General features: G+C 38.4%; 1 protein-coding gene across 2 annotated transcripts in view; it reads left to right on the top strand.

Moving 5' to 3' along the window:
* LOC115437814 (amyloid beta A4 precursor protein-binding family B member 1-interacting protein-like) overlaps window positions 1-12023 on the top strand; it is a 53596-nt gene that overhangs the window by 30954 nt on the left and 10619 nt on the right. For both annotated transcript variants that reach the window (XM_030161165.1, XM_030161164.1), the window contains exons 7-10: window positions 180-301; window positions 388-462; window positions 555-698; window positions 11144-11254. In XM_030161165.1, coding sequence (XP_030017025.1) covers window positions 180-301; window positions 388-462; window positions 555-698; window positions 11144-11254 — 452 coding nt within the window. The remainder of the gene's footprint in view (window positions 1-179; window positions 302-387; window positions 463-554; window positions 699-11143; window positions 11255-12023) is intronic.

Genomic DNA, 12023 nt, shown 5'->3' with positions numbered 1-12023 from the left:
GACAAACAAACCCTGGCAAAAACATAACCTCCTTGGCGGAGGTAATTAGAGAAAAAAAAAGTCTGAACGAAATCAAACTAAACCATAATCAAAAATCCAAAACTATTATAACCTTCTCACACACACACACACATCATCTATTCAGGCTGTTTTTGTGCTTGGTTTCACATCTTTTTCAGAGCGCTGTTTTGAAGATCATGAGTGTTTAGTGGAGCCACTGTCTGCGTGGAGTCGCCACAGTGAAAACAAAATCTATTTTGTGTCTCGACCTCAGAAGTATGTGATGTTCACAGACCCACATGTGAGTAGAATCATGGATGTACACTTACATTTTCTTCGGCCAAAGCCTCATTTACTGAACTAAACCACGATCCTGTCACCTCAAAGTTATTTTACATGTGGAAGAAGAAGGCGACATGTTTGAAGGCAATTTCTGAGTCGTCCAAACAGCTGTTACTTAAGGTCAGTTTAAGGACCAAAATGGTGGATTATATTAACTTTCTTCATTCATTCATGAGTGTAATTGTCGTTTTGCATGTCTTGTTATTCTACAGGAGAACTTTGAGGGTCCTACAGTGATTGTTCCCGATCTTGAAGGCATGTTGTACCTAAAAGAAGATGGGAAAAAAGTCTGGAAACCACGCTACTTTGTGCTCAGAGCCTCAGGCATCTACTATGTTCCCAAAGGAAAGACAAAGGTAAAAAACCTCAAGAAGGAACATAAAACATATGCAAAATACTCTAATAAAACTGCACTGCTGACACCGGTGCACTCAGTTTCTCTACAGACAGGAGAGTTTCTTTTAATGAGCTTTGTGGGCGGCAAAAAAAGCCACTAGATAATGATAATAATAACTTTCAGTAGCGTTTAGGTCCCAGAAACATGATATTTTTCTCGTTATATTTTCATTTTTACTCATTTGTGGGTTTTTCTACATGTCTTTTTCTCTGCACTTGCTTGTTGTATGTTGGTGCTGTTAACTGTGAAATTTCCCCACAGTGGGAAAAATAAAGTCTTATCTTATTTTATCTAATCGTATTTTACCTAATTTTATCTCATCTCATTTTATCTGATCTTAGTTAATCTTATCTTATTTTACCTAATCTTCTTTTATTTTATTGTATCTTATTTTACCTAATCTTATCTCATCTCGTTTTATCTTATTTCACCTAATCTTATCTCATCTCATTTTATTTTATCTAATCTTATTTTATTGTATCTTATCTCAATTTATTTTATCTTATTTCACCTAACCTTATATCATCTCATGTCACTTTATTCTATCTAATCTCATTTTTATCTTATTTCACATTTTATCATTTTCATTTTATCGTATGTTACTTAATCTTATCTCATCTCATCTTATTTCACCTAATCTTATCTTGTCTTATTTTATCTTATTTTATCTCATCTCATCTTATGTTGTCAGGCAGAGGCTACATTTACATAAAGTCACCATAAATTTAACCCATAAAGACCAAAACAGCCACCGGCGACACAAACCATCTGCACATCTACACTGTTTAATCATGCATTTCACATTAAACTTTTCACTTCTGCATATACATTGTGAATCCCCCTTTTTCTGCATGAACGTGATTTAAAACATGATTACATTTTCACTTCCGCTGCATCCCAATTTAGTTCACTTTGATGTTTGATTATGCTCAATCTGATTCACAAGTCTTTGATTTTAATGCATAATAATTCATAGTGCATTTCTATCTATTGCATACTTGATTTTTCCATATTACTGAATATAGCTACTTTTTTCATTAATTAACCTGTAAAGACCCAGTGCTACTTTTTATGGCAGTTGTCAGATGAATTTTTCTCTCTATTTAACCTTTTTTATATTATTTATCACCATTTATTATGACATTATCCTCTATGTTTGCATTTTTCACTGTAAATCCTGTATTTTCTCATGTTTATTGATTTAGATATTAATGAAAACTCAAAGTTAATTCAAAGGTTATTACATCAAAACAAAAAAAATGAAGAAAAAGTGAGTTTTGAAGCAAATAAAAAATAAACTTAACATAGTCCAAGTGTCTCCATCCACTGTCATTGATCCAACTCCATGGGTTTTACTGGTGAATCAATGTTGTAGAAGATGACAGTGTTTCCACGGTAACTACGGAGCCTCTGAACGTCCAAATGGGTCATATCTGATGACCATGAAAAGATGACAAACTGCATTTTACACCAATTACTTACATATATTGACAGGATTAATGGATTAACAGGTATTAAACAGTAGATCCTTTTGGTAAACAGTGGAGGTTTGGGTCTTTATGGGTTAATACAAACAGTTGGGTACATATTTGATTCAAAAGTACTTTCAAAGAGTCTGTGATATAAACAGCTACATGTTTCTAATATCTGTGTGTCTGGAACTTACCCCAGAACACATGGACGGAGCAATTTCCACATCTCTACTTATTATTTATAGAGATGTTTGTGCCTTAGGGAACTAGTGTGATGCTCCTTTTAACCCTCAAAGACCTAAACAGTCGCCGGCGACCAAAAGCATCCACTGATTAAAAATATTTTCAGCCTTTGAACCACTAATCTTATCATTCTGTTTAAGTAATTTTGGTAAAATGCAGTTTCTCAGGTTTTCATTTGCATCACATATGACCCATTTGGACGTTCAGAGACTCCGTAGTAAACATAGAAACACTCATCTTCTGCAGCAGTGATTCAACCCATGGAGTTAGACAAAAAGACATTCGTTTTTATATTAAGTTAATGATATGTAAGGATGTAAAAGTCACCTTTGCTTTAGTTTTCTGTGTTCTGATATAATAACCTCTGAAATTGCTCTGATCTTCTATGAACATCTCTATGGTCAGCAAATCAAATACAGGAAAATATCTAGGGCGAAATGCATTTTGAAGTTTTAGGTCTAACTCTTTAAAACCTGACGTGTCATCGCTGACACACCCTACACATATGCAGTTTGGATGGCTGTAATTCATTCACTGTTTGTGCGATTGGAAAAATTCCAACGGCTACTGTAACCTGAGACGTTGCGCTTTATTGGTTTACTTTGGGTCATTACGGTAATTTCACTCATGCTTATACTAGAAGCTGGAGAAGAAGCTGTTTTAGCAGTATTATAACATGCAGCAAATTGTAAATGACTGCTGGATTTTGAATGATCTGGAAAAAAAAAGTGCTCTGGAAAAATAGGCAAAGGCTCTACTCCTCACCCTATCTCTAAGGCTGAGCCCCACCACCCTGCGAAGGAAACTCATTTTGGCCACTTGTACCTCATTTTGTCAGTCACTACTTAAATTAATAACATATAAAAAAAAACAAACTCCAAACATGTTTAGAGTGAAAAAAGTAAAATTACATTATGAAAATGTTTACATCTACAAACTATCATTTAAAACAGTGTGAATAACATGAACTACCTGAAATGTCTTAAGAAAAATTATGTGTAACTTTTAATATTATGTCTCAGTTTATCATTTACACATGTGCATTACAACTTACAGATCACTTATTATTAACATCCTATTAAAAATTAATTAATTTTGGGATGGATTTTTTGCATTCATCTGAGGTCATCATTGTCTAAATTTCTCTTTTATTATTGGGTCTAAAAAAGCTGGCAAAGCGCCAGATACCAAAATAAGCCCAGTTTCATAGAAGCACCCAAATGCAAACATTTTCCTAGAATTGTACTTTTTTTTTTTTTAGACAAAAACAAATGGAACATTTTGGAGTTGTCATTATTTATAGGTTATTGTGGTAGTATTTTACTGGTCTGACCTACTTGAGATCATATTGGCTTGTATGTCACCCCTGAACTAAAATCATATTGACACTGTTGATTGTTAATGGTGGGGTCTGAGATCTTGGAAAAACCGCTTGAGCTAGCTACATTCTGAAAATACTCAGTTCAAAAGTCCAAACCCCTTTCTTCAGACGTCCCTCTGAAACCACACCTCCAGAGTGGTGGCACATGCAATGCTTGTTCCCGAGGGTTCACAAGTGCTGCACGGCATCAATTAGCCGTGAGGCTCTGCTCTGCTCCATGCCCGGGTTGGGCTCCGACGCCGTCTACGGTCCGGTCCAACCGAACCGTCTCCGACACCGGCTGAGGCTCCGCCACCAGCTGAGGTTCCGTCACCTGCTCCTGTCCTGTACGCCTCGGGCTCCTACCCCAACTACGGCCCCGGCTGAGCCTCCAGCTCGCATATCCATCCATATCTCATTCAGTTTCCTCTAACACCCCCCCGCTCTTACCGATCAGCCCCAGTTCAGACCTATGTGACTAATGTTACATTTCCTAGTAGTGTATGTTAGTGACAAAACAGTTTGCTGGTGAACTTTCCATCCTAATATAACTAATATAGCCAGGTTCTGGCTGCACTCTCTGTACAAACGCTCCAGCCTGTGGGAAGGTGAAGAGGGTTATGTGCAGAGGGGGGAAGGGGGGAGGGGTGAATGACAGTTGAGTTTGATAGACATATCACCGTTCAATCATTTTGAGTGGGCGCTCAAAATGATTGGATGGTGTTTTTTCAGTCCTGCCCGTTCCACAGGTGACTGATTTTTAAAATTTTTGTGTTAGAGCATTTAATTAATTAGTTGTAGTCGGGGTGTGAAGGGCTGCAGCCGAGTGTGAAGCAAATGGGATGAGGCTCAGCACCTCCACATCCGAGGGCATGGTTCTTGACTGTAAAAATGTGGTCTGCCCTCTCCGGGTCGGCGGAGAGTCTTTGCCCCAAGTGGAGGAGTTTAAGTATCTTGGGGTCTTGTTCACAAGTGAGGGAAGGATGGAGCGTGAGATTGACAGACTGATCAGTGCAGCATCTGCAGTGATGCAGTCGCTGTACCGGTCAGTTGTGGTAAAGAAGAAGCTGGGCCGAGAGGCAAAGCTCTCGATTTACCGGTCAATCTACGTTCCTACCCTCACCTATGGTCATGAGCTTTGGGTCATGACCGAAAGGACAAGATCCCGGATACAAGCGGTCGAAATGAGCTTCCTCTGCAGGGTGGCTGGGCGCACCCTTAGGGATAGGGTGAGGAGCTCAGTCACCAGGGAGGAGCTCGGAGTAGAGCCGCTGCTCCTCCACATCGAGAGGGGCCAGCTGAGGTGGCTCGGGCATCTGTGTCGGATGCCTCCTGGACGCCTCCCTGGGGAGGTGTTCCGGGCATGTCTCGCCGGGAGGAGGCCTCGGAGAAGACCTAGGTCACGTTGGAGAGACTATGCCTTTCGGCTGGCCTGGGAACGCCTCGGGGTCCCCCGGAAGAGCTGGAGGAGGTGTCTGGGGAGAGGGAAGTCTGGGCATCCCTGCTTAGACTGTTGCCCACGCGACCCGGCCCTGGATAAGTGGTGGATAATGGATGGATGGATGGGGTGTGAAGGGGATTTTAAGGAATATAATAAAAAATTCTCCAGAAAAACATCCCAGACCCCACCTTTAACATCTTCAATGTCATTGTTCCATTTCATAAATTGATCACCCAGGCTGGATTGGACCCTTTGGTGGGCCATTTTTGTCCCACAGGCTGTATGTTTGACACTACTGCTCATTCATTTATCCTGTCTCTGCCACCACCACTTTTCACAGATGGGATGACGTTCTTATTTTGGTTTTATTTGTCGCCAAACACAATGGTTCTTATTCAAGCCATGATGTGTGGTCTCGTCTGTCGACTGAAGATTCTTCCAACAGCTTTCTGGCTTTTCGGTCTTTTTGGAAAGGAGTAGCATCCGCCTTGTAGCTCAGCCATTGTTGTACACGCTGTCCTGATGGTGGAGTCATGACCGCTGACACTAACTGTGTCAGGGGAGGGCTTTATGTTCCTAGACGTTGTCCTGGATATGTTACACATCTGCTGGTACACATTTGTTGGTCAATCACTCCAGAAGTGTTGAACCTTCTCCATTTGTTCACCATCTGCCCAAAAGTCAACTCTATAGAAACTCTTCTGTCAACCTTTCCTGTCTTTTCTACGGTCTGTAGAAAATCATTTTCATCTGGGCCATTTCAAACAATACATGTCGTCAAGATCAGACATTTACAGTGGAAACTCACTCCTCATTGTCATCCACTGATTAAAATAACCTCTGAAAATGACATGATCATTCTAGTTAAGCTTTTTTTTCTCTCATTTGTTTTCTAGTTTAACCCATAAAGACCCAGTGCTACTTTTAAGGCAGTTCCCAAATGAATTTTTTTCACTATTTAACCTTTTTTTAAGTGATTTATCAACATTTATTGTAATATTATCTTCTTCATTTTGTGTGTTTTCAGTGAAAATCATGTATTTTCCTACATTTCATTTACTGATCATGTAGATGTTCATTAAAGCTCCAGACTGATATCATGAAATCGCGTTGTATGTCACATCAATTCTTACGTCATTTGGTGTGCTATATGTACACATTTTCATCCTTTCACGTGTTATTCAGCGCCATTTGATTGTGTGTGAATGTACACCAAGATCTCTGGTTTACATATCCATAACCACTAATCCTAACCCTAAATGTAACCCTAAACCTAAACCCTACCCGCTAATCACGTGGTATTTGACACAGCGTGAACATACACACAGAAAGCTTAAAATGCGTACAGATGACACACCAATTGTAAGTGGCGTTTCATCTTCACGCAATTCATGATATCACGCTGAAAGCTCAGATTAAAGTTGAGGGTTATTATATAAGAAAGAGAGAAAACAAATGAAAAAATGACTTTTTCCACAAAAACATCATTAACTGAACATAAAAACAAATGTGTCCATCCACTGTCATTTGTTAAACTCCATTGGTTTTACTGGTGAATCAATGTTGTAGTACATGACGGCGTTTCCATGGTAACTGAGCCTCTGAACATCCAAATGGGTCATATCTGATGACCACGACAAGATGAAAAATTGTATTTGACACCGATTATTTACATGTATTGATAGGATTAGTGGCAACGTGATATCATGAACTGCGTACAGATAACACACCATTTTTAATTGGCGTGTTATCTGTACGCATTATAAGCTTTACGCGTGTATGTTCACGCCACATGAAGTATATTCAGTACCAATGAAAACGCAACACTTGATTGTGTTTTATTGTTCCTGAGGTGCATCAATATGTTTAAGTTTCACCTGTATAAGATAATCCCAGACAATTTCTTAATAACCTGAGACGGGTTGAGCTATTGTCACACTTGAATGAACTTGTCTGCATTCATAAGACTTGTTTTTCTCATTGCTCAGCAATGAACTGCTCAACTTAAGGAATTGTGGTCAGTTAAGGAGTGGTCATGTTCTGTATATAAAGGCAAGCTGAAAAGCACCAAAATCATTTGCAATAACTCGGCGATGCCTAGACTGACACGTGACCACAGATGCCATGCTATGGGGCTCCTGGAGGCCAGAATGTCTGCTCGGCAGGTGGCGCGCTGTTTTGGACGTAATGTGTCCACCATAGTCAGGATGCAACAGAGGCATGAAGAAACTGGCTCAGCTGCAGACAGACCTCGCCCTGGATGAGCCACAGCCACAGCAGGATCGCTACATTGAGCTGCAGCACCTCCGGGACCGCTTTGTGACTTTTGGTTTTGGGGGTCCTTGAGTTTCTTTCGTTATCCTTATTTTTTGTCAACAGATTTGGATGTGATTTTTTATTTTTACTGTATAGAAACGGCCTATGATTAATTCCAAAGAGCTTATGGAATAAAAATCCTCATCGATTTAAAAAAATATAAGAATCTTCAAGTGTTGCGTTTTCATTGGCACTGAGGATAACGGTTAGGGTTAGGGTTAGGGGTTAGGGTTTAGTGCGATTAGCAGTTAGCACAATTAGCAGTTAGGTTTAGGGTTAGGCTTAGGGTTAATGCTGATGAATAACGCACGAAAGAATGAAAATGCGTAAGTATAGCAGACCAAATGTCATAAGAACTGGCGTGACATATTACGCAATTTCACGAGATCAGTCTGATTAGTGGGTCAACAGGTATTAAACATTGTAGATCAGCTGATGGTTTTGGTACCGATGGAGGTTTGGGTCTTCATGGGTTAAGGATTTCTGCAAACATCTGATCATGTTTTAGATTGTATTCTTGGATAAAATGAGAACATTCTTGTCTTTCACCGTCTTTCAAGCACAACTGTTAAAGGATCAAGTTGAAAAGAACAGAGAAATAAAAGAAGGGACGAGTTATTTTTTTCCTGTAGAAACAGGATGATGATTTTCTTCTGTGGAGGAAAAGGATGAGAAATGAAGATGGACAGTGTGAATCGAGGCCTCGCTGCTGTTGAAGAGAAAAAATGTCATTGTCTGTCATTGAAAGAAACAAACGTAGTCCGGACATGATCGAAAAAGCACAGGAAAGGAGAATGGGATGGTTGGAATCTGTGTGAGGCAGATGTGCAAATGGTAAACATAAGGGAGCTGCAGGAATCATCTGAGGCCAAGGACACATGGATGAGTGGTATCTGGAAGGGATAGTTCATTAGGCAGAGCAAAACAGGAATTCAGGATGCACCCACATGTAACATCAGAACAACAGAGACACAGATGCTACTGTTAGAATAATAATAAGCAGGCGCAGTTACAAAGGAGGAACAACGTGGGAGAGAAGTGGAGGATGAAGTCAGTGTGAAGCCTCCATAGGTCACCTTCATTTCATTTCACAGAACTGTTTTTTTTTTTTTTTGTTTTGGGTTTTTTTTGTTGTTGTTTTTTTTTGGAGTTCGCTTGCAGTGAGTAGTGATGTTTTAGCAGCAGTTTCAGTGTGTAACCGTGATGTGTTTCTGCTTAAAGTGAAAAAAACGACAGAACGCTGAAAAGCTTTAGAGGGAAAAGCAAATGTTTTCTCTGAACTGGAGCTTGAATATGGCCAAAGACTAGAATCTAGTATCGTTGCACAAACTATTTAACCCTCAAATACCACCGGAGAACAAAAGCATCTACTTGAGATAAAATGTCAAGGAAGTTTAGAACCACTAATGATAACGATATAAAAATTTCATATCACGGTTATTGTGACCAACATTGTCACGGTTATCGTTATTATCACAGTATTGTTGAAATTGTGCTCAAAATGTTCAAAAAGTACTTATACACGCAGTGAAATAATTTAACCAAGTTGTATTTTGAAAAAAAAAAAAAAAGGAATAAAATAATATGCACAATGTACTTTCTGATGGCAGAAACATTCAAACATTCAAATATTAACATGTAAACATTAAACATACAAATGTGCATTAAAGATGTCACCTTATGGCCATTGTTTGACCAGTTTCCATATCAAGTTTGAGTTGTTTTAGTTTCTTTTTCATAGATAGATCCAGGAAATGAGCAGTACCGTGAGTTTTCAAAGTGCGGTAATCAACCACAGTTAGCATGATAATTAGAATTTAAACAGTAATACTAACCATTGGGAATTTTACCGTGGTTTATTGTTATACCGGTAATCGTTATATCCCTACAATACAGTTAAGTCATTCAGGTAAAATGCAGTTTCTCAGCTTTTCATCATCATCAGATATGACCCATTTGGATGTTCAGATGCTCCATAGTGAACGTGGAAACACCATCAGATGATTTTGCAAAAACTGCAAATACGTGTCATCCCTGACAGACTGTGCATATGCATTTTGGATGGCTGGATATTTTCTAACCTTTTTTTAGTCAAAATAAGAAAAAAAGTCCAGACGGTCCATTTTAGGCTTAGGGTTTAAAGGGTTAATTGCAAGACTGGATATGATTCCCTGTGAGTCATGTTCTCTTTTTTTAGTTTTTTGAGTGACTTTCAGGTTGATTGTGCCAAATAACTGTAACATGAAGATCATTAGTTTGATGGATTTAGAATAAATCAATCCAATAATAACAAGAAAAGCACTAGGAGAACGCAGACCTCCGCCAAGACAGATCCCCCCTCCCCGATCACCACCAAAATGTAATCATTTCTTCCTTCTGCCAGTATCAACATTTCCTGAAAATTTCATGAAAATCTGTCCATAACTTTTTGAGTTATCTTGCTAACAAACAAACAAACACGCAAACAAACAAACACACGCACGCACGCAAACACACAAAGCAAAGCGATCACAATACCTCCTGGTGGAGGTAATAATAGAATAAACAAGTGGTACCAGGTACAACAAACCCCACCCCTCACACATATTGTAGCTTATTTTGGCATCAAACCAGCTGATGGCATCATGTCTATCTATGTGCTGATGTCAGCTTAGACATAGACAAATCTCAGCCATTATAAGTAAATAGAAAAAAAAATTTTAAAAATTCATTAAAAATTTTAACTTTGACCTACTTTCCCCAAAATGTAATCATATCTGTTCTGGGTCACTGGCAATCTATAAACCCAGCTTGGTATGAATTCAACCAATAGTTTTGCTGCTAAAGTGTTAAACAAAGAAACAAATCGGGGTAATAAAAGTGAATAAATTGTCTAGTTTGGGTGAAATTTGTTTGAGCTTTGGGATCTAAACAGCTGCTGGTGACCCAAAGCATCTGCTGATCTAAAATGTTTAATAAGTTTTGAATAAATTACCATGTCGATACAGTTAACTAATTCATGTAAAATGCAGGTTCTAAGCTTTTTATCATCATCAGATGTGTCTTTTTTGGATGTCCAGATGCTCTGTAATGAACATGGAAACGCTTTTATAACACTTATTTTCTGCAGCACTGATTCACCACTAAAACCCACGTAGTTTGACAAATGATACTGGTTGTAGTGGCTTGACTTCATATTGAGTTAATGATATATTTTGCTCAAAAAGTCAAGTTTTCTTCAGTTTTCTTAGATTTGATGAAACAACCTTTGAAATTACTTTATGAACATGTACATGAGCAGTAAATTAAATACCTGGTTTTCATTAGAAGATGTAAAATGGTAAAGAAAAAAAAAATCAATGGCAATCACATAGAAAAAAGTTAAATATACGTAGAGAAAACTTCCTACAGAAGTTGACACAGAAATAGTTCTAGGTCTCTAAGGGTTAAAAGGCGTAATTCTTGTGGAAAGCATGCGATCGACTTTTTTAATGAGGCACCTGAGAAGAGCTCTGACATTAACAACATGACTGAACTATCGCCCACATTTCTGTCTCTCTGTGATTATTCACTCATTTTTCTGGGTTTGACAGTTGTCCAGTGACCTCGCCTGTTTCGTCCACGTTGATAAAGTCAACATCTACACCACGAACAACTACAAACAGAAGTACAAAGCTCCCACAGATCACTGCTTCATACTAAAGGTAAGAACAGTCACCAAAATCAACACCTCAGTGCTCTGTGTACTTTTATAGTTACACATGTTTTTTTTTTTTTTTTCTGACTTCACTCGAAGTGTTCAGGATGTTTAACCCTTTAGCCCCTGACGTGTCTGTGGTGAGCATTCTGAATGTATAACTTATTTTAAATGTCATAAAAATTCACGCCCGCTGCCTATGTAATGGGGGGTAAAACACAAAGCAATGACTGAGGCCGACTTGCCTTGAAAATAGACAGGACTTTTTTTATGCAGTTTTACTTGTGGGTTTTGTTTTGGGTTTTTTTTACTGTTGTTTGTGGCATTATTTTGATTTTCTTTTTTTTCTTTTTTTTTTACTGTGCTTTCACCCAGTTTTGACCGTGTAACTTCTTTTTGGAGTTCAACCAGGTGTTTAACCCATAAAGACCCAGTGCTACTTTTGTGGCACTTCCCAAATCAATGTTTCTTTATATTTAACTTTTCTTAAGTGATTTATCACCATTTATTATAATATTATCTTCTGTATTTTGTTTTTTTTTTTTCAGTGTAAATTATGTATTTTCCTATATTTCATTTGCTGATCATCTAGAAGTTGATAAAAGCTGAGATTAAAGTTAAAGTTTATTATATCAGAAACGCACAAAACTGAAGAAAAAGTGACTTTTTCTGTCAAATCTCTCATTAACTGAATATAAACTCACTGTCATTGATCCAACTCCATGGGTTTTACTGGTGAATCAATGCTGTAGAAGATGACGGTGTTTCCACAGCAA

The sequence above is a fragment of the Sphaeramia orbicularis genome, chromosome 17 (assembly GCF_902148855.1).
Source record: "Sphaeramia orbicularis chromosome 17, fSphaOr1.1, whole genome shotgun sequence".
In the NCBI taxonomy this organism is placed as follows: Eukaryota; Metazoa; Chordata; class Actinopteri; order Kurtiformes; family Apogonidae; genus Sphaeramia; species Sphaeramia orbicularis.
The sequence above is the reverse complement of the archived record's forward strand: the minus strand, read 5'-3'. Positions and strand labels throughout refer to the sequence as shown.